Here is a 23,022-nt window from a genome sequence, read left to right on the forward strand (position 1 = left end):
GGTATTTATAAGGAAATGCAACAATCTAATATTTATCATTAATTAGAAAACTTTAATTTGTAATCTACCAAAACAGTGAAAACAAACAGCCGTCCCCCCGCCCCCACCCCCCACCCCCCGCGCCAATACAAACCCTCCCTTGGCTACTCCAGGGACCAGAGGCGTCAGCATCGCCAAGGAGCTGGTTAGGAATGCCGGCTCTCCAAACCTAGCCCAGACTTCAGAATGTGCACTTATTACGACTACCAGGTCATTACATGCATTTTACAGTTTCAGAACCCCAGCTCTCGCCCATTGTACTTCAGCGCCAATATTTTGCTGAAAAGAATTCCTAGCTGAAAACATGGCTCCCGGAGTCTTTCACCAGATGGCAGCAGCCTACTCCTTCCTAAGGCACTCCCATTGTTCCAGGCAGGGTTCACCCGCAGGCTCCTCCGGAAGACCTGGGGCCGACGGGGCGGTGGGGGGGGCAGGGGGGCGTGCCTCGTGGGAGGGGTCGGGTCTGCCCAATGGGTTCTCCCGGGCGCGGGGCGGGGCTCTATTTCAGCAGCTTTCCAGGCCTCAGGCTCACCCCGAGTTCTGGGCGCAGTATGTGGCGCCTCCCCCGCGCGCTGTGTGTGCAAGCTGCAAGGACCAGCAAGCTCCCCGGACCTTGGAGCAGGCCTGCCGCCTTCATGTCCACTCTCCTGATCAATCAGCCCCAGTATGCGTGGCTGAAAGAGCTGGGCCTCCGAGAGGAAAACGAGGGCGTGTATAATGGAAGCTGGGGAGGCCGGGGAGAGGTATGCGGGCGCCCAAGAAATCTCTGCAGCCGCCGGCGTTCGCTAGGGGAGGCTGGGCGGGCACTGCCCTACCCGACTCCCCGCTAGCGCTGGAGGCGGTTGTATTCGATGGGAGATTTTGAAGCGCCACAGTAAAAGTTTTCTCCAGTAGGGTGCCTTTAAAACAAAAATTTAGATTTTAGGTCCTTGTGTGCTATGCAGAATCGACGTCATTTTGGAGCTGTGGGGGGCTAAACTTCCCGCGCATATTTAAAACCTTATGGCAGAGGCCTGAGATCTGAAGTGAGAAATGTGTCATACTTAGCAGTGCAACTGATCTTAATTTAGAGTTTCACTGTGGCTCTTCAGCTGTGACATGCACCGCAGGTAACGTTCTTCAGTGTAGTGTTAAGTTATCTTCCTTCCTGAATTCCTTGGGAGTTTGCAAGCTGGAACTTGCTAAAATCCTGCTATGTTTTCGTTGGGCTGTGAACGCCTTTGAGGACTGTTTTTCAGCATTTATCCATTGCCCAGGGCTTAGCACCGCGCCTGACGCCCATTACTGCTCAATAAAATGTTTTATAGAATACAACGGAAAGGTAAGGTTATTATCGGCCAGATTTTTCTTTAAAAGAAAAAAATTTTTTTTATAGGAAGATGATATATAACAGTTAACAAATTTGTTGGACGTTACATATTGTATAACGAACCTGCCTGGGTAGCGCGAACCCGTCTTTCTTTTGGTTATCAGTGGCCGTAGGAGATGCAGATGATTTTAATTGCTCCCCAGACCTCGGTGTTTCATCCTGATTTCCTTGTGGTATCTGATCATTAGGCTCTTGAAGGCCCTTTTAGCTGTGGCTTAATTTTCCCTTTCATAGTGGACCTGAGACCTCTCCAGGTGGTGTGGACCCAGGCTTTTCCCATGGTTTTTCCGCCTTGGTCATTTCATCTTAGAGCAGAGGGTGGGCAGAGTAAGGGAGAGAAGGAATAACTAAAACTAGTCAGTTTGGTCTGTTATTAATGGAAAAAGAGGCAAAATAACTGGTTACATGAAGGCTTTTGTTTATATACCTAATATTTAGACGTCAAGGGAGAGTTTTGCAGAAAGGTAGTTTCCAATGTTTGGGTCAGAAATGAAAGACAACCGCTGTAGGGTGGTTTATATTGCAAAATAAGTTAACTTAAGGTTTTTGAGTTGGGATGTTATATCATTTTTTTCTCTCTTGTTTTTCCTTCCCTCTATTTGTTCTATTCCCTTAGTTCTGCAGGGATTACATTTTCTGTACATGATCATCTTCCTTTTGTTTTAAGGTTATTACGACTTACTGTCCTGCTAACAACGAGCCTATAGCAAGAGTCCGTCAGGTAAGAGAGAGAGTGAGTGAGTGTGTGTGTGTGTGTGTGTGTGTGTGTGTTCAAATTACACACAAGGAGTTTGTGCAGGCTTTCTTTAGGGGCAGAAGCCAGGCTGGGTGCGGTGGCTCACGCCCGTCATCCCAGCACTTTGGGAGGCCGAGGTGGGTGGATCATGAGGTCAAGAGATCGAGACCATCCTGGTCAACATGGTGAAACCCTGTCTCTACTAAAAATACAAAATATTAGCTGGGCATGGTGGCGCGTGCCTGTAATCTCAGCTACTCAGGAGGCTGAGGCAGGAGAATTACCTGAACCCAGGAGGCGGATGTTGCAGTGAGCCGAGATTGCGCCATTGCACTCCAGCCTGGGTAACAAGAGCGAAACTCCGTCTCAAAAAAAAAAAAAAAAAAAAAAAAGCCAGTTAGGCAGGTCCAGAATAATACAAAATCGGTTGGTTGGATGAGGTCACTCACACCTGTAATCTTAGCACTTTGGGAAGCTACAGCAGGTGGATCATGAGATCATGAGTTCAAGACCAGCCTGGCCAACATGGTGAAACCCTGTCTCTACTAAAAATACAAACAAACAGTCGGGCGTGGTGGCTCAAGCCTGTAATCCCAGCACTTTGGGAGGCCGAGGCGGGTGGATCACGAGGTCAAGAGATCGAGACCATCCTGGTCAACATGGTGAAACCCCGTCTCTACTAAAAATACAAAAAATTAGCTGGGCATGGTGGCGCGTACCTGTAATCTCAGCTACTCAGGAGGCTGAGGCAGGAGAATTGCCTGAACCCAGGAGGCGGAGGTTGCGGTGAGCCGAGATCGCGCCATTGCACTCCAGCCTGGGTAACAAGAGCGAAACTCCGTCTCAAAAAAAAAAAAAAAAAAAAAAATACAAACAAAAAAAATTAGCTGAGCATGGTGGCGTGTGCCTGTAATCCCACCTACTCAGGAGGCTGGGGCAGGAGAATTGCTTGAACTGGGACCCAGGAGGCGGAGGTTGTAGTGAGCCGAGATTGCACCACGGCACTCCAGCCAGGGCTACAGAGCGAGACTCGTCTCCAAAAAAAAAGAATAATACAAAGTCACAAATGCAGAGAATAATGTGTTTATTTATTTATTTATTTATTTATTTTTGAGACGGAGTTTCGCCCTTGTTACCCAGGCTGGAGTGCAATGGTGCGATCTCGGCTCACCACAACCTCCGCCTCCTGGGCTCAGGCAATTCTCCTGCCTCAGCCTCCTGAGTAGCTGGGATTACAGGCACGTGCCACCATGCCCAGCTAATTTTTTGCACTTTTAGTAGAGACGGGGTTTCACCATGTTGACCAGGATGGTCTTGAGCTCTCGACCTCGTGATCCAACCGCCTCGGCCTCCCAAAGTGCTGGGATTACAGGCTTGAGCCACCGCGCCCGGCGCTATTTTTATTTATTTATTTATTTTTGAGACAGACTCCCCCTCTGTCTCCCAGGCTGGAGTGCAGTGGCACGATCTCGGCTCAATGGGCTCCTGGGTTCAAGCGATTCTTCTGCCTCACCCTCCCAAGTAGTTGTGATTACTGGTGCCTGCCACCATGCCCAGCTAAGTTTTGTATTTTTGGTAGAGACAAGGCTTCACCATATTGGCCAGGCTGGTCCCAAACTCCTGACCTTGTGATCCACCTGCCTTGGCCTCCTACAGACATGAGCCACTGCGCCTTGCCCATTTTTGTATTTTTTAGTAGAGATGGGGTTTCACAACGTTGGCCAGGATGGTCTCCATCTCGACTTAATGATCTGCCCGCCTCGACCTCTCAAAGTGCTGGGATTACAGGTGTGGGCCACTGTACCCAACTGTGTTTATTTTTCATTTGACATTTAGGACTGCCTGGGAGACACTGTCCACTTGGGTGGGGGGTGTGAAAAGGAAAGAACCATAGAAAAGGTGAACCATAGAAAGACTAGGCAGGGGGCCATCTAAGGCAGTGCTTCTGAAATACGTGAGGATTTTGTTAGAATGAAGCTGATTTCTGAAGTTTGGGTTGGAGCTCAAGGTTCTGCATTTCTAATATGCCTCACCTGTTGTTCCTAGGTGAAGCTAACAGATTTTGCTTTGAAAAGCAAGGTTTTAAAGCACAGTGGATTCCAACCTGTTTTATTGGGTTCTAGCTGGTTTTTGGAAGTGTAGACTGTGGGTATCATTCTCAGTTATAAATATTAGGGAACCCTAGAGATTTTCCAATTCTTTCCTGAAAATATTTGTGTGTTCTAGAAGATCATCATCACTTCTATTTAATTCCCCCTGTCTGTCCCCCTAATTCTTAATTTAGGCCAGTGTGGCAGACTATGAAGACACTGTAAAGAAAGCAAGAGAAGCATGGAAAATCTGGGCAGATGTAAGTATGGCCTTTGTTGTCTAGAACTCAGAAGACGTCACTTTGCATACTGTAAGCAATGAGATACATAAACATCTCATAAGTAGGTCAGTGCCTCCTAGTTGAAACGTGAGCTCTTTGTGATATTGTACTGGGCTCCTGCTGTCTTGGAAGCACCTCTGCCATATTTCTTTTTTTTTTTTTCATCTCTGCCATATTTCTAGGATAGTGCCTTTTCTGTACTTGTCATTCATTGAATGGATAAATTTAAATGAATTAAAACTTTGTGCTGGTATAGTATAAACTTGAGCTGTGAACACTCTTTATTCTCCACTAGAATTACTTGAGTTTATAATGAAATAGAAAAAAAATAGAAGATCTATGCTAGAACTATCTGTTTGCTCATCCTCTCTTCCCCTGCCAGATTGATCTGGGAATATCTCAGCAATAGGTCAGCATTCCTGGTTAAAAGAGCAACAGCAGGCCGGACCCGGTGGCTCAGGCCTGTAATGCCAGCATTTTAGGAGGCTGAGGTAGGTGGATCACCTGACTGAGGTCAGGAGTTCAAGACCAGCCTGGCCAACCTGGTGAAACCCTGTCTCTAGTAAAAATACAAAAATTAGTCGGACATGGTGGCATGTGTGTAATCCCAACCTATTCAGGAGGCTGAGGGAGGAGAATTGCTTGAACTTGGGAGGTGGAGGTTGCAGTGAGCTGAGATAGCACCAACACACTCCATCCAGCCTGGGCGACAGAGTGAGACTCTGTCTCAAAATAAAGAGCAGTGGCAGCATCTCTTTCTCAGGGCGAGGCTCATGTTCCTTGACAGTCTAATCAGGCTGTGAGGCAGAATCAGCCTCCTTGGTTTTGGAGTCTCCACTGTTGGTTAAGTGAGCAAATGTAGGAACTGTGACTGGTGCTGGGCTGGCCACAGTGACTAGGTGGGGGCTAGGCGCCTAAGAAGGTGAGAGTAAAGGAGAACAGGAATAGCCCGATTTCCCAATCTTCCCACTACCCGCATCCTCCGTGTGCTTTGTCTTGTAAAAAGAAAACACTGAGGGTGCCTGCCTCTTGGGGTTATAGTGAGGGTTAAATGAGTTAATCATTTAAAGTGCTTACTGGAGAGCCTGACACAGGGAAAGCCTCAATACATTTGAATTAAAACCTGTACTGCTGAATGTGGGACTGCTGAGCTGCAGTATTTTCTGAGTCAATGATTGCAGGGGGTGAGGGTGGGTTGCAGAGTAGCAACCTATCCAAGAGAGCCCTGTGTTGGATGAAGTTTTTTTTTTTTTTTTTTTTTTTTAACCAGCCAAGAGACGTCTTTGTGTAAAGCATGGAGCACATCTTTCCTCTACTTTAATTATGGATAAGGCCGGGCGTGGTGGCTCACGCCTATAATCCCAGCACTTTGGGAGGCTGAGGCGGGTGGATCACCAGGTCAAGAGATCTAGACCATCCTGGTCAACGTGGTGAAACCCCGTCTCTACTAAAAACACAAAAAAGTAGCTGGGCATGGTGGCGCTTGCCTGCAATCCCAGCTACTCAGGAGGCCGAGGCAGGAGAATTGCTTGAACCTGGGAGGCGGAGGTTGCGGTGAGCTGAGATCGCGCCATTGCACTCCAGCCTGGGCAACAAGAGCGAAACTCCGTCTCAAAAAAAAAAAAAAAATACAATTATGGATATATGTAAGGCCTAGGGTTCCATAGTGCACAATCAAAAGTATCCTTGGGCAGAAAAATACCACTTCCACAAGTAAACAGTGTGCTAGGTAAAGTTCACCCTACCCGGATGGAGAATAGTGTCCAAAACGGTGTCCTTTATTGTATTAAAATGTACTTGTATTTATTTTTGATCATAAAAGTAATAAATATTCCTTAAAGAAAAGATTGATACTGTAAATAAGATGATCAAATTTAGTCCCCTTAACCCAACCTCTGCAAAGGAAAATGGCTGTTAGGTTTAGGTTTTGGCACATTTCCTTCCAGTCTTTTATGTATTTATTTCATAGTTGTGATTATTATACACACATATATACACGGTGTGTGTAAAATTTTGTGACCTATGGTGATTGCATTGCATACCATCCTAAAGTTACTGTATTTTCTTTTTTTTTCCCCCCAAGACAGGATCTGGCTCTGTCACTGAGGCTGGAGTGCAGTGGCTCGATCTCGGCTCACTGTAACCTCTGCCTTCTGGGCTCAGGGGATCCTTATATCTTAGCCTCCCAAGTAGCTGGGATTACACACATGCACCACTACACATGGCTAATTTTTTTGTATTTTTTTGTAGAGATGGGGTTTCACCATATTGCCCAGGGTGGTCTCGAACTCCTAAGTTCAAAGGATCTGCTCTCTTCAGCCTTCCAAAGGGCTGCATTACTGACTTATGTGAACCACTGTACCCAGCTGCATAATTTTTTAAATCATTGTTTTCCTGTACGTATATGCTTTTTTTCTTTTTCTTTTTCTTTTTTGAGATGGTGTTTCACTCTTTTGCCCAGGCTGGATGCAATGACGTGATCTCAGCTCACCACAATCTACACCTCCCAGGCTCAAGTGATTCTCCTGCCTCGGCCTCCAGAGTACCTGGGATTATAGGCATGCGCCACCATGATGGGCTGATTTTTTCTTTTTTTGAGATGGAGTCTCACTTTGTCACCCAGGCTGGAGTGCAGTGGCACGATCTCGGCTCACTGCAACCTCTGCCTCTCAGGTTCAAGTGATTCACCTGCCTCAGTCTCCCAAGTAGCTGGGACTACAGGCGTGTATCACCAGGCCTGGCTAATTTTTGTATTTTTAATAGAGACAGGGTTTCACCATGCTGGCCAGATTGGTCTCAAACTGACCTCACGATCTGCCCGTCTCAGCCTCCCGAAATGTTTGGATTACAGCATGAGCTACTGTGCCCAGGCTTCCTATCTATACATATATACTTAAAAAAAATTAATAGACTTTTATTTTTTAGAGCAGTTTTATGTTTACAGAAAAACGAGAAGAAAGTACAGAATTCACATATACTCCCTCATTCCTCTTCCCAAGTTTCCTTTTTTTTTTTTTTTTAAGACAGAAAATCCTCCTACCTCAGTCTCCTTAGTAACTAGGACTACAGGCATGTGCCTACACACCTGGCTAAGTTTTGTATTTTTTGTAGAGATGAAGTTTTGCTATGTTGCCCAGGCTGGTCTTAAACTCCTGGGCTCAAGCGATTTGCCCACCTCAGCCCTCCAAAGTGCTGGGATTACAAGCATAAGCCACCAGCCCCTAATATTAACATTTGGTATTAGTATGCAGTATTTCGTTACAACTGATGAGCCAAAGCTGATGTGTTGTTATTAACTGAAGTACACAAGTTACATGAAGTTTCACTCTTTGCATATACTGTTTTGAATACTAGTGCAAGTTAACATTTTGACTAGAAGCGTCTATTATATGTGTATATTTATCCATGGTAATTACAAACACATTTGAAAACAATGAAAAGTTTGTGTGAATTCAGAGTTGTCTTTTCCTGAACTTTTTTTTTTTTTTTGAGACTGAGTCTCACTCTGTCGTCCAGGCTGGTGTGCAGTGGCACGATCTTGCCTCACTGCAACCTACCCCTCCTAGGCTTAAGCAATTCTCCTGCCTCATCTTCCTGTGTAGCTGGGATGACAGGCATGCACTACTATGCCCAGCTAAAATTTTTTTTTTTTTTTTTTTTTTTGAGACGGAGTTTCGCTCTTGTCACCCAGGCTGGAGTGCAATGGCGCGATCTCGGCTCACCGCAACCTCCGCCTCCTGGGTTCAGGCAATTCTCCTGCCTCAGCCTCCTGAGTAGCTGGGATTACAGGCACGCGCCACCATGCCCAGCTAATTTTTTGTATTTTTAGTAGAGACGGGGTTTCACCATGTTGACCAGGTTGGTCTCGATCTCTCGACCTCGTGATCCACCCGCCTCGGCCTCCCAAAGTGCTGGGATTACAGGCTTGAGCCACCGCGCCCGGCCTTTTTTTTTGTATTTTTAGTAGAGACAGAATTTCACCACATTGGCCAGGTTGGTCTTGAACTCCTCACCTCAGGTGATCTGACTGCTTTTGCTTCCCAAAGTGCTGGGATTACAGGCATGAGCCACGTTACTGATTGATTAAAAATGAACTGATTTTTAAATCTGTCTTTGCCCCAGGGAGTGCCAGCTGACATTGGGATCTTTCTTAAATGTTGGGCTGTACTTTTTTTGTTGTTGCTGTTTTCATATTCAGGATCTCATTTGGCAGTCACCTCTTACCCCCCATGCCAGCCTCTGCACCTAATATCCTTTCTCATATTTCTGGTGATTTTTAGACCTCCCAATAAATACAATGGGGGTGCTAAGTGGGAACAGATTGCTTTCCTGGGTAATAGCAGAGTCAGTTGAGGATCCTACCTGTTTGATTTTGAGTTAGGCAATTGAGTTCAAGGTTTAGGGAAGAGGCAGAGTTTTTCCTAACTGCTTTGGGGCTGCTGCCAATAGGATAGGGACTTAGAGAGGCTCAATAAAAACAGACCAAAGCTGGACTCCCTTCTGGCCACAGGCTATCCCGTCTCGATCCTCCCTCACGTGATGCTTCTCTGCTTGGCCCTCATCCCTTTGTCTGACCTTGATTGTGTTAGGGTAAACCGCTGTTTCATGTAGTTAATTTGAGTAAATTCTAGAATTTTTCATTTTCTTTTTTTTTTTTTGAGTCAGAGTTTTGCTCTTGTTACTCACGCTGGAGTGCAATGGCATGATCTCGGCTCACAGCAACCTCCGACTCCCCAGTTCAAGTGATTCTCCTGCCTCAGCCTCTCAAGTAGCTAGGATTACAGGCACTTGCTACCAATTTTAAAAATATATTTTTAGTAGAGACAGCGTTTCACCATGTTGGCCAGGCTGGTTTCAAACTCCTGACCTCAATTGATCCAGCTGCCTCAGTCTCCCAAAGTGCTAGGATTAGAGGAGTGAGCCACCGTGCCTGACCAATTCTAGAGTTTTTCAGATGGAACATTTTTTTTTTTTTTTTTTTTTTGAGACAGAGTTTCGCTCTTGTTACCCAGGCTGGAGTGCAATGGCGCGATCTCGGCTCACCGCAACCTCCACCTCCTGGGCTCAGGCAATTCTCCTGTCTCGGCCTCCTGAGTAGCTGGGATTACAGGCACGCGCCACCATGCCCAGCTAATTTTTTGTATTTTTAGTAGAGACGGGGTTTCACTATGTTGACCAGGATGGTCTCGATCTCTTGACCTCGTGATCCACCCGCCTCGGCCTCCCAAAGTGCTGGGATTACAGGCTTGAGCCACCGCGCCCGGCCCCTGAACATTTTTCTTTAAGGGAAGTGGAAACAAAGTGACACATACAGAAAGGTAGTTGATAGAAATTGATTTCTTTCTCAGCAATGGACTTGCTGCTTTCTTCCATGAGCCAGTTTTAGTACAGAAAGCTGCTGATTTCTGCCCCCTGCATCCCCAGGTGTCCTCATTTTCCCTCCCATCTCTGGTGAGAAAGAGCAAGAATCTCTTTGTCCTTGAAGACAGGGAACTTTTTTTTTTTTTGAGACCGTATCTTACTCTGTCTACTCTGTCACCCAGGCTGGAGTGCAGTGGTGCAATCTTGGCAAAATACAACCTCTGCCTCCTGGGTTCAAGTGATTCTCCTGCCTCAGCCTTCCAAGTAGCTGAGATGACACGCATCATGCCTGGCTAATTTTTGTATTTTTAGTAGAGACAGGGTCTCACCATTTTGGCCATCCTGGTCTTGAACTCCTGCTTTGGCCTCCCAAAGTGCTGGGAATACAGGTGTGAGCCACCGCCCTTGGCCATAATTTTCCAAAACCATTTTCTCTTGCTTTTCAGCCTTTGCATATGCTCCAAATCCCTCTAACCCTGTGCTTTTCCTTTACCTTGCCTACCTCTTCATCTGGGAAGCACCCATCATGCTTTAAGTCTTAGCCCTACTAAACTCTGAACTGGAAAAAGCCTACTTTAGGGTGCTCCTCTTGGGAAATCTAGCTCTTTTGATGGCATTTACCACATTAGTTGTAATTGCCTGTTTCTTGCCTTTATCATCCCCATGGACTGTCAGCTCTGTAGAGGGCAAGAATTGTAACTGCCCCATTTGCAATAGAATTTCCAGGGATGAGCACAGTATCTGGCACATAGAACATGTGCAATAATTATTTGTTGAAAGCTACTGAATAAAACATGTCTGGAATGGAGGTAAAAGACCATGTATAGTGGCCATTCTGAGTTGAAATTAACCACCTTGACTAAACTTATGAATCTGCTGACTAAATTCAATTGAAACATCATTAAACCCACACCATGTGCCAGGATATGTACAGGTTGTGTGCTGATGATTTAATGCTACAGGTTTTTGTTTCCTGTTTCCAAAAAAGTGCACGTGTTGTGAAAATGACAGACATTGCAAACATATAAATTGTGGATGAAAATCTGTTATAATTTCACTCCCCAGAAAAAAACCATTGTGAACAGCTTGGTATATGTTCCTCCAAATTTAAGCGAAAGTTTACTTACCATATGTGTTTTCTTGTTTTCTATTATCCTATTATAGCTTTTCAATGTTTTCCCATAAAAATCTACCTTATTTTATGGCTGTTCTATAATTAACCAATTATGTGCTGATGGAGAGTTGGATGGTTCCTGTTTTTCTTTACTATTCATTCACTGCAATGAATATCATTGTACCTATACTTGGGTACACTTACATGTAAGCTCAGTTTCTATAAGCAGAACTGCTTAGTCAAAGGGTAGAAATGTTTTAAATGTGAATAGATTGCAAAATGACCATCCAGAAAAGCTGTGCTAAGACGTGGTGATACACTCGGGGAGAAGAGAGAGCAAGGAAGAGCCTTGAGCTCACAGTCAAGCTCTGTGAGGCAAGTGTGAGCAGCGATTAGGAGCAGTGGGAGTTAGGGGGAGGGTGTGATTGGCTCTTGCCTGGGGGAAGGTTCCTTTTTTTTTTTTTTTTTTTTTTGAGACAGGAGTCTCGCTTTTGTCACCCAGGCTGGAGTGCAATAGCACGATCTCTGCTCCCTGCAACCTCTGCCTCTGGGGTTCAAGAGATTCTCCTGCCTCAGCCTCCTGAGTAGCTGGGATTACAGGTGCCCACCACCACATCTGGCTAATTTTTGTATTTTTTAGTAGAGACAAGGTTGTCACATGTGGCCAGACTGGTCTTGATCTCCTGACCTCAGATGATCACCCACCTCGGCCTCCCAAAGTGCTGGGATTACAAGCATGAGCCACCATACCTATAATACGTTCTTTTTTTGTTTTTTGAGATGGAGTTTTGCTCTTGTTGCTCAGGCTGGCATGTAATGGTGTGATCTTGATCACTGAAACGTCCACCACTCAGGTTCAAGCAATTTTTCTGCCTTAGCCTCCTGAGTAGCTGAGATTACAGGCACTCGCCATGACACCTGGCTATTTTTTTTTTTTTTTTTTTTTTGTATTTTTAGTAGAGACGTGGTTTCACCATGTTGGCCAGGTTGATCTCAAACTCCTGGCCTCAAGTGTTCTGCCCATCTTGGCCTTCCAAAATGTTGGGATTACAGGTGTGAGCCAGTGTGCCTGGCCCCTTACTTTTTTTTTTTTCATTTTAGACAGAGTCTCCTATTGCCCAGGCTGGAGTACAATGGCACTATCTTGGCTTACTGCAACCTCTGCCTCCCAGGTTCAAGTGAATCTCCTGCCACAGCCTCTTGAGTAGTTGGGATCACAGGCACACACCACCACACCTGGCTAACTTTTGTATTCCTAGTAGAGACAAGGTTTCGCCATTTTGGTCAGGCTGGTTTCAAACTCTTGACTTAGTGCTCCAACTGTCTTGGCCTCCCGAAGTGCTGGGATTGCAGGTGTGAGCCACCATGCTCGGCCCTATAATACGTTCTTAATTGGTCTCCCTCCTCTACTCTTTTCTCCTTCAACAGATCCTCTACCTATTGATAGTAATATTAAAAGATAAGGCAAATCCTCTTATTCGGCACCTTAAAAAGCGTTCAAGATTTCACATTGTACCTGGAATGAGATTCCAAGTCCTTATAAGCTTCTAGCTTTAGACATACTGGCCTTCTTATGGCCAGGAGCAGTGGCTCATGTCTGTAATCCCAGCACTTTGGGAGGCCAAGGCGGGTGGATCACCTAAAGTCAGGGAGTTCAAGACCAGCCTGGCCAACATGGCAAAATCCCGTCTCTACTAAAAATACAAAAATTAGCCAGGCATGATGGTGGGTGCCTGTAATCCCGACTACTCAAGAGGCTGAGGCAGGAGAATCTCTTGAACCCTGGAAGTGGAGGTTGCAGTGAGCCAAGATGATGCCATTGTACTCCAGCCTGGGTGACAAGAGTGAAACTCCATCTCAAAAAAAAAAAGACACCACATTGACATACTGGCATTCCCAATCAGCCCCTTTTATTTTCGATGGACTCTCTTACATGCTTTTTTTCCCTCATCCCTGGGAAGAATATTACTGTGGGTTACTTTTCCCATTCTTCAGGTTTCAGCTTCAATATCACCTCCTTAGACATTTTTCCTGCCAACCTTTTAGGTAAAGTAATGTGTCCATTTCCCCTCCAATCCTGCTGTTTTCTCTGTCTCAGTGTGATTTTTATTTCCTTTGTCTTTATAACCCTGATGGCAATTTATAATTATTTGTTGCCTTTTCTTCTCCTCTGTGCCTACCAGTAGATATTTGCTCCACGAATACCTTGTTTCTTATTTTAACCCCAGTGCCTGGCCATATCACAGTCTTGATGTGATCAAAAGTCTTCTTTGATGTGATTGCACTTTGTTCTTTTACAGCACACATCTAATACTGTATTAGAGACATGAATTTATGCTTTGAATCAGACACAAAAATTGCATTCTTTTCTTAGATTCCTGCTCCAAAACGAGGAGAAATAGTAAGACAGATTGGCGATGCCTTGCGGGAGAAGATCCAAGTACTAGGAAGCTTGGTAAAGTATATTTGTAATCTGTATATAATCCTTTGAGTGGAGAAAAAGGCTGTCATGCTTTTTCATGCTTTTCTATTTATAAGATCGGGAGTTTTTTTTTTTTTTTTTGAGATTGAGTCTTGCTGTCAGTCAGTCTGGAGTGTTGTGGTGCAATCTTTGCTCACTATAGCCTCTACCTCCCAGGTTCCAGCAATTCCCCTGTCTTAGCCTCCTAAGTAGCTGGGATTACAGGTACATGCCACCATGCCCGGCTAATTTTTTGTATTTTTAAGTAGAGATGGGGTTTCACCATGTTGGCCAGGCTGCTCTTGAACTCCTAATCTCAGGTGATTGGTCCACCTCAGCCTCCCAAAGCACTGGGATTATAGGCGTGAGCCACCGTGCTTGGCCAGATGAGTTATTAAGAAAAGTATTTAATTTAATTTAATTTATTTATTTCAGACAAGGTATCACTCTGTCACCCAGGCTGGAGTTCAGTGGACAGAGGAGTTTTTTAAAAAAGTAGTTTATATATTTATTTATTTATTTATGTGTTTAGAGACTGAGTCTCACTCTGTCATCCAGGCTGGAGTGCAGTGGCCAGATGAGTTTTTAAGAAAAGTAGTTTACATATTTTATTTATTTATGTGTTTATTTAGAGACAAAGTCTCACTTTGTCACCTAGGCTGGAATGCAGTGGCACGATCTTGGTTCACTGCAACCTCTGCCTCCTCAGTTCAAGTGATTCTCCTGCCTCATTCTCCTGAGTAGCTGGGATTACAGGCTTGTGCCACCATGCCTGGCTAATTTTTGCATTTTTAGTAGAGACGGGGTTTCACCACGTTGTCCAGGCTGGTCTTGAACTCCTGATCTCGGGTGATCCACCCGCCGGGGCCTCCCAAAGTGCTGGGATTACAGGCTTAGCCACTGTACCTAACCATAGTTTATGTATTTTTAAAATTCTTTCTTTAGGCTGGGTGTGATGGCGTGTGCCTGTAATCCAAGCTACTTGGGAGTCTGAGGCAGGAGAATCGCTTGAACCCAGGAAGCGGAGGTTACAGTGAACCAAGCTCATGCCACTGCACTTCAGCCTGGGCAACAGAGTGAAACTTGGTCTCAAAAAAAAAAAAAAAAAAAAAAAAATTATTGCTTTAGAGGAAAGATTAACAAGATAGACAGGAAAAAGTGAAGACAATTCTTGTGTTTCAAAATTCTTTAGAAAAATAAGAACAGGCTACGCATTATGGCTTATGCTTATAATCCCAACACTTTGGGAGGCTGAGGCAAGGGGATCACCTGAATCAGCAGTTCGAGACCAGCCTGGCCAACATGGTGAAACCACATCTCTACTAAAAATACAAAAAAAAAAAAAATTAGCTGGACATGGTGGCAGGCAGCTGTAATTCCAGCTACTCGGGAGGCTGAGCAGTGCTTGGACCCAGGAGTCAGAGGTTGCAGTGAACTGAGATCATGCCATTGCACTACAGCTAGGCGACAAGAGCAAAACTCTGTCTCAAAAAAAACAAAAAAAGAAAAAAAACCAAGAACAAAAAACCAGGCTGGGTGTGGTGCTCAGGCCTGTAATCCTGGGAGGCAGAGGTGAGTGGATCACCTGAGGTCAGAAGTTTGAGACCAGCCTGGCCAATATGGTGATAACCTGTCTCTTAGCCAGGTGTGGTGTCGCATGCCTGTAATCCCATCTACTCGGGAGGCTGAGATGGGAGAATCGCTTGAACCAGGAGGCGGAGGTTGCAGTGAGCCGAGATCTTTCCACAGCCTTCCCGCCTAGGTGACAGAGACAAGACTCAGTCTCAAAAAAATAATAATAAAAATAAAAACAGACTTTCTTTAATGTATTACATCCACAAAATATGTTTTGCTTTCCCCTTTTATTTTTATTTTTATTATTTTTCTCCTTTTTCTTTAATCATCTCAGTCTGATCCCCTTTCTTAATTTAATGTTTAAAATGTGAATTCTGTTGGAAAAATTCTGCTTGCCATTTTATATTTTTAGGTGTCTTTGGAGATGGGGAAAATCTTAGTGGAAGGTGTGGGAGAAGTTCAGGAGTATGTGGATATCTGTGACTATGCTGTTGGTTTATCACGGATGATTGGAGGACCTATCTTGCCTTCTGAAAGTAAGCAATGAAGTCAAGCTGAGTTTTGTTACTCAAATATATAGAGCTCCAAAAAAATACTCTGGCTATGGACTGTGCAAAAGAGAAATTTCAAGTGGCATAAATATGTGAAAATACCCTCACTCTTTCAAAGAAATGCAAATTAAAATAGATGAAAACATTAGATCAAGAACTTTTTGGTTTTAAAGATAAAACGTAATGTTAGCAAGTCCATGGGTAAGACACTTTTAACTCCTCTGTGAAACAATTTGGAAATATACCCAAAGAGCTTGAACTTTAAAGAGCCCAGCTTTAAGAATCTAAGTAAATAATCTGAAATAAGACAAGTAATGTGTAAAGAGGTGCATTGTGGCATCAATAAAAAAACATTAGAAATGACCTAGGTGTCAAATCATAAAGGGAAAAAAATCTAATCTAAGCCAATTTTGGTAGACTATTAGCAATACAAAAAGTAATGTATGTGAATATTGTCTTCCCCTAACCCCACACTTTTACAGGAAGGTTGTGTTTACTTGTGTTTAAATTATACAAATGTTAATGATTTTTGAAGAGACGATAGATTCAAACCACAAAATTAGAAACAATAAAAGGGTAAAAGATGAAAAATTTCCCTTCTACCCCCTGTGGCTAAGCCAGAGTACCCCATGTAAGTAATGAATGCTTTCAATTTCTTGTGTGTCTTTTTAAATTTTTTGTAGGATCTTGTTATGTTGTTCAGGCTGGTCTCCATCTTCTGGACTCACATGATTCTCCTTCCTCAGCCTCCTGAGTAGCTGGGATTACAGGCCTGAGCCACCTTGTAGATTTTATTCACATACAGGCAAATATGTAGCAGGCTGTACATTCTGTTTTATACTTTTGTATTCAATAATATATCTTAGAAGTTGTGTTTTTGGTTTGTTTTCTTTTTTTGAGGCAGGATCTTCCTCTGTTGCCCAGGTCAGAATGTAGTGGTATGATCACAGTTCACTGCATTTCAGTGTCCCTGGAATCAGGCGATTCTCCCACCACAGCCTCCTGAGTGTCTGGGGATATGGGTGCACACCACCATGCCTGGCTAATTTCCATTTTTTTTTTTTTTTTTTTTTTTTTAAATTTGTAGAGGCGGGATTTTGCAGTGTTGCCCAGGCTGGTCTCGAACTCCTGGGCTCAGGTGATCTACTTGCCTCAGCCTCCCATAGTGTTAGAATTATAGGTGTGAATCACAGTGCCTGGCTGGAAATTGCTTTCATATCAGTTTATTAAGGGGCTTCCTTCATCTGTGTCTGTGGCTGTCTATCTTGTTATAAAGAGACTAATTTATTCAGTCACCTCCCAAATGATGTATGTGTAGGGTTGTTTTCAGTCTTTTGCTATTACAAGCTGTTCTGTAAGAACCAACTTTATTCTCTGAGGTTTTAACAATGAAGATAGTCAGATGACAGCAAGAGTAAGAAACAGACAGTGAGGTTAAGAGTGTATGTGATTTGTGATGTTTGCAGTGTGGATGGGGTAAAACACGTGACTGTGTGTTTGCATTGGCAATGCTGGGATAGGAGTGTGCTAAAGTGGTAGCAGTGGTTCTCTCTGTGGCAGAATTTTTAGTAGTGGGTTTTCTTCTATTTTTCTGTATTTTCTAAAATTTCCATGATGGTTATTCAGTTACATTTATAATCAGGACAAATAATTTTCAAAAAAATCATATTTTTCTCTTTTTCTTGGAATTTTGAGTGAATTCCCTACTTATAGAAAGAGTTGGAGGAGTCTTTTTAATATACGATTCATGTCTTTAATTAGATATCTAACATTGATTCCCATTATCCAATAGTAATTTTATGTCATTGAACACTTTCAAGAGTTTTCTTCCAGCTAAAACAAGTTAGTAAACCTCCAAGTTGGGGACATGTACATGTGCAAGCAGGTAACTTCTTTGAACCTACTATGATGCCTACCTCACAATTAGAATATTTCTCAATTGCTTGCACATTTTTGCTTGTTTATTTGAGACAGGATCTCTGTCACCCAGGCTGGAGTGCAGTGGTGTGATTATGGCCTCTTGTAGCCTGGACCTCCTGGACTCCAGCAATCTTTCCACTTCAGCCTCCTGAGTAGCTGGGACTATAGGCACACACCACCATGCCCAGCTAATTTTAAAATTTTTCTTGTAGAGACGAGGTCGCATTATGTTGCCTAGGCTGGCCTAGACCTCCTTGATGCAAATATCTGCCTGCCTTGGCCACCTAAAGTGTTGGGATTACAGGCATGAACCACGACACCTAGCTTACACTTTTTTTTTAAGAGGCTTTGGGGTAACTTTGACTTTATTAATTCAATAAATGCTTATTGAGCATCTATCAGTGATGGGTAATCTACTAGGTGATACTCGATCTGTAAGGCACAATCCCTGTCCTCAATGGATTTATAAGCTTGTAAATTAGACCGTAGAGTGGGAGATAAGTAAACAGGTGATTATATCCAGCATAATCCAGCATGGTAAGCAATATGAGGGAGTAGACAGTAGGATGGTGGGCATGTAGCTGGGAGCCCCTAACCTGGCCTTGTGAGTGCTCTTGGGGCACACCTCCAAGAGAAGGTTAGCCAAGTTAAGGTCCCAAGTGGGACAAAGAGGAAGAGGGGTGGAGTGCTGGGGCGGGAAGTTGTTTTAAACAAGGAAGGAGCCTGTGTGAACGCTGGGAGAGTGTCGCTTGTTTGGGGGGATTGCATTGCTTTAGCAAGCTGGAGGGTGCAGTGTGATGGGGGGGTGGAGTAGAAAGAGAACCTTGGGAAGGTACTTTTTCTGACGAGGAGGTTGGACTTTATTCTGAGGATAGCTACAGTAGGGAGCCAGACTCCAGAGGGTTATAAGCAAGGGGGTGACATCAGGCAGAGAGGGGAGGGCAGGAGAGGAGGAGGCAGGCCCTGCCAGGAAGAGGCTGTGCCAGCACTTCATCTCTAGGGATTAGGGTGCCTAGACTAAGAAGGGCCTGGGAGTGAGGTGCTGCATCTGGTATGGTTCCCCATCCTAGCTAGCAGTGTGAGTGTGGCCAGAAAGACTGATGACTGGGACAGCTGCCTTTCCAGTTGATCTGTGTTTTTAACCAGGATTTGTCAACTACTGTACTTCTATGGTACGGTTCTGCACTGCTCCAGCTGCCTTTAATTGAAATAAGCCCCTTGTGGGATTATGGGTGACTTTAAAGTTTGTATTTAAAATATAATATTTTTGTTTCTCTTCTCATCTCATCTAGTCTCGTCTCTTCCTTACTTTCTTTCTTTCTTTTTTTTTTTTTTGAGACGGAGTTTCGCTTTTGTTACCCAGGCTGGAGTACAATGGCATGATCTCGGCTCACTGCAACCTCCGCCTCCTGGGCTCAAGCAATTCTCCTGCCTCAGCCTCCCTAGTAGCTGGGACTACAGGCGTACGCCACCATGCCCAGGTAATTTTTGTATTTTTAGTAGAGACGGGGTTTCACCATGTTGACCAGGATGGTCTCGATCTCTTGACCTCGTGATCCACCCGCCTCGGCCTCCCAAAGTGCTGGGATTACAGGCGTGAGCCACCACGCCCGGCCTTCCTTACTTTCTTTTCTTTTCTTTTTTTTTTTTGAGACTGGGTCTTACTCTGTCGTCCAGGCTGGAGTGCAGTGGTGCAGTCACAGGTCACTTCAGCCTTAACTTCTTGGGCTTAAGCAGTTCTCCCACTGCAGCCTCCCAAGTAGCTGGCACTACAGGCATACGCCAATCACACCCGACTAATTTTTTTTTTTTTTAAAGAGACGGTCTTTCACCATATTGGCCAGGATGGTCTCGATCTCCTGACCTCATGATCCACCCGCCTTGACCTCCCAAAGTGCTGGGATTACAGGCATGAGCCATCGCGCCTGGTCTACACCCAGCTTATTATTTATTTATTTATTTTTTTTGTGGAGACAGGAGTCTTGCCATGTTGATCCATCTCAAACTGAGCTCAAGTGATTCTCCCATCCCAGTCACCTGAAGTGCTAGAGATTACAGGCATGACCCACTCCTCCCAGCTTATTTGTATTTTTAGTTTCCTTTTTTTTTCCCCCAAACTGTATCCAGTTTTATTAAAAATACTTTCCATAAACAATCATGGTATTTCAGGCAGGACATGGGCAGACAATCGTTAACAGTATACAACACCTTTCAAACTCCTTTGATGGACTACCAAAAATCAGAAAGCCACTATAAAACCCAATGAAGTCTTCATCTGATGCTCTGGACAGGGAAAGTTTAGAGTGAGGGTTGACATTTCACATTTAGCATGTTGTTTAACAACTTTTCACGAGCCGACCCTGACTTTCAGGAAGTGAAATGAAAATGGCAGAATTTATCTGAAGATCCACAATCTAGAAATGGAATCACTGCTCTTTTGACAGGTGCCATCTCAGTGACATCACTGGCAAGTCCAGATTGCCTGACACAGATATCTGGGCTTAAGGGAGTTAAGTCTATGCTGAAAGAAGGAAAGGGAGAAGAGGACATAAAAACGAATTGGTGGCCGGGCGCGGTGGCTCAAGCCTGTAATCCCAGCACTTTGGGAGGCCGAGGCGGGTGGATCACGAGGTCAAGAGATCGAGACCATCCTGGTCAACAGGGTGAAACCCCGTCTCTACTAAAAATACAAAAAAATTAGCTGGGCGTGGTGGCGTGTGCCTGTAATCCCAGCTACTCAGGAGGCTGAGGCAGGAGAATTGCCTGAACCCAGGAGGCGGAGGTTGCGGTGAGCTGAGATCGCGCCATTGCACTCCAGCCTGGGTAACAAGAGAGAAACTCCGTCTCAAAAAAAAAAAAAAAAAAAAAAAAAAAAAAAGAATTTGTTTTTCCATACCGCAAGGCTTTTGTGTGCCAAGATGGCCATGTGTGTCAAAGTCAGGGAATCCCTCCTCCTGGGAGCCAAGAGGAAGTCTCTCAAAACTAGAAGGGAAAGGTATTTCCCCACATGAATCCAGCTTTGGAGACATTCTATTAGTGACAATATGCCCCTTCCCCACAAACAACAAGAAGTGTTCTGTGTGCTAACAACATAGCTTAAAAAAGAAAAAAAAAAAGGCCGGGCGCAGTGGCTCAAGCCTGTAATCCCAGCACTTTGGGAGGCCGAGATGGGCGGATCACAAGGTCAAGAGATCGAGACCATCCTGGCCAACATGGTGAAACCCAATCTTTACTAAAAATACAAAAAATTAGCTGGGCGTGGCAGCATGAGCCTGTGGTCCCAGCTACTTGGGAGGCTGAGGCAAGAGAATTGCTTGAACCCAGGAGGTGGAGGTTGCAGTGAGCCGAGATTGTGCCACTGCACTCCAGCCTAGTGCCTGGTGACAGAGTCAGACTCTGTCTCAAAAAAAAAAAAAAAAAAAAGTAAAACAAAATTCTGCATTTTTATAAAACTTGATAAAAAGTAGTATTTCAAACTGTACAGTCACCAGAAGTACACAGCTATCAAAAATGCACACATTTCACTTGGCATCTCCAGCACCTTCGGCTTTCTGTGCCCGGTCTGTTTTGGCATCTCCATTTTCTGCAGGGTTTTTCCATTCCTTGCCAGCATCAGCTTTTCCCTTTTTCCCTTTGGGTACCTTCTCTTCCTTCTTTGCAGGGGCCTTTTTAGGCTTGGGCTCTGGCTTTGGAGGAGCAGGTTTAGCAGACAACCTCATGGATCTTCTCTCCTTCACCTTAGCTTTATCTCCTTTAGCATCCCCTTCAGCCTTTCTCTCGGGCATGGTGGCAACGGCGGGACGTTGGCGCTGAGCGTGGGATGCAGCGGTGTGTGGGCTTTGGTCCTTCCGGGGGTCATTCTCACCTCTTCTTCTTCACACTGTTCCTGTATTTTTAGTTTTCTTATAGTGAATGTAAAGATTTGTGCAATTCATTCATTCAGCATATATATGATTATTAGAACTCCCCCTTCCCATCTTCCACCAATAAATGAAACACCTTGTCTTGAATTCAGAGAAGGTGGCCCAAGGCTTCATCAGGCAACATAGAGAATATGGGAGGCCGGGTGCAGTGGCTCACCCCTGTAATCGCAGCACTTTGGGAGGCCACGGCAGGTGGATCACTTGAGATCAGAAATTTGAGACCAGCCTGGCCAACATGGTGAAACCCCTTCTCTAGTAAAAATACAAAAAATAGTGGCATGTGGTGGCACATGCCTGTAATCCCAGCTACCCAGAAGGCTGGGGCTCCATAATTACTTGAACTTCAGGGGTACAGGTTGAAGTGAGCTGAGATCGCCCCACTCCACTCCAGCCTGGGCAACAAGAGTGAGACTGACTCAGACAAAACAAAACAAAGAATGAAGAACATGGGCCTATGCCCCTGTGCCCTGGTCATGTTCTGCCCTTTGTGATCATACCACCTACCATACCCTTCAACTCTAGGAAGTATCCTTGTCTTTCAGATGCACCTATACTGCTCTGATCTATGCAGAGTTCCTATGAGGATCAGAGGCATAATGAATATCATTGTGATTTACAAGGTAGTGCAGTAATAACCACTTTCGTTTTACATTTGTTAATGTACCAATATCCCACTATAAGGCATCTGGAATCTTCTCTGGTCTGCTGTACATTTGTTCTTATTAACTTGATGGGCATTAAATTAACATGCTTTGGCATGTTCCATCCTTATCCTCTCCTCAGGACCTGGCCATGCACTGATCGAGCAGTGGAACCCTGTAGGCCTGGTTGGAATCATCACTGCATTCAATTTCCCTGTGGCAGTGTATGGCTGGAACAACGCCATCGCCTTGATCTGTGGAAATGTCTGCCTCTGGTAAGACCTGCTCACTTTCTTATCTAGTAGTGAGTGATAAAAATAGCCATTTCTAGGTACTACTACCTCAACTTCTTGAGTAACTGGGATTATAGGTATGCGTCACCTGCCTTCTTCGATAAAACTTAATTAAAAAAAATTTTTTTTGACATGCAGTTTCACTCTTGTCGCCCATTGCACTGTAGTGTAATGGCACAATATTAGCTCACTGCAACCTCCACCTCCCAGGTTCAAGCAATTTTCCTGCCTCAGCCTCCTAGGTAGCTGGGATTACAGGTATGCACCACCATGCTCAGCTAATTTTTTGTGTTTTTGTGTTTTTGTATTTTTAGTAGAAATGGGGTTCACCATGTTGGCCAGGCTGGTTTCAAACTCCTGACCTCAGGTGATCATACGTCTCGGCCTCCTAAAGTGTTGGGATTACAGGCATGAGCCACTGCGCCTGGCCAATAAAACTTTGATAGTGAGCTCACAAGTAATTCTAGGAACTTGGTCAGTGTTCCTATTAATGTCTTAAATTTTTCAAGTCTACAAAATATTTGATAGTAAAAATGTCTGTATATTATAGATGGCAAACAGTTACTTGTTTTTTGCTTTTGTGTTCTGTGGAAGAAATTAAATAAGAAAAATTAGGACAATTGTCTTTGGCTCATTTTGCATGCATCTGTTCCACTAATTATTAATTC

At 44.3% G+C, this 23,022-nt stretch overlaps 1 protein-coding gene and 1 pseudogene across 2 annotated transcripts in view; one reads left to right on the forward strand and one right to left on the reverse strand.

The window, feature by feature from the left end:
- Positions 1-534: 534 nt before the first annotated feature.
- Positions 535-23,022, forward strand: part of ALDH7A1 (aldehyde dehydrogenase 7 family member A1) — a 58,996-nt gene continuing 36,508 nt past the window's right edge. The window contains exons 1-6 of one of the 2 annotated variants that reach the window (XM_074382001.1): positions 535-782; positions 2,076-2,129; positions 4,429-4,494; positions 13,365-13,445; positions 15,439-15,562; positions 22,204-22,336. In XM_074382001.1, the coding sequence (XP_074238102.1) occupies positions 591-782; positions 2,076-2,129; positions 4,429-4,494; positions 13,365-13,445; positions 15,439-15,562; positions 22,204-22,336 (650 nt within the window). In that variant the 5' untranslated portion in view covers positions 535-590. The remainder of the gene's footprint in view (positions 783-2,075; positions 2,130-4,428; positions 4,495-13,364; positions 13,446-15,438; positions 15,563-22,203; positions 22,337-23,022) is intronic. The other variant, XM_039469694.2, reaches the window with a different exon arrangement.
- LOC120364278 (non-histone chromosomal protein HMG-17 pseudogene) lies at positions 21,019-21,282 on the reverse strand (annotated as a pseudogene).

Source organism: Saimiri boliviensis, chromosome 1 (assembly GCF_048565385.1).
Source record: "Saimiri boliviensis isolate mSaiBol1 chromosome 1, mSaiBol1.pri, whole genome shotgun sequence".
Taxonomy (NCBI): domain Eukaryota; kingdom Metazoa; phylum Chordata; class Mammalia; order Primates; family Cebidae; genus Saimiri; species Saimiri boliviensis.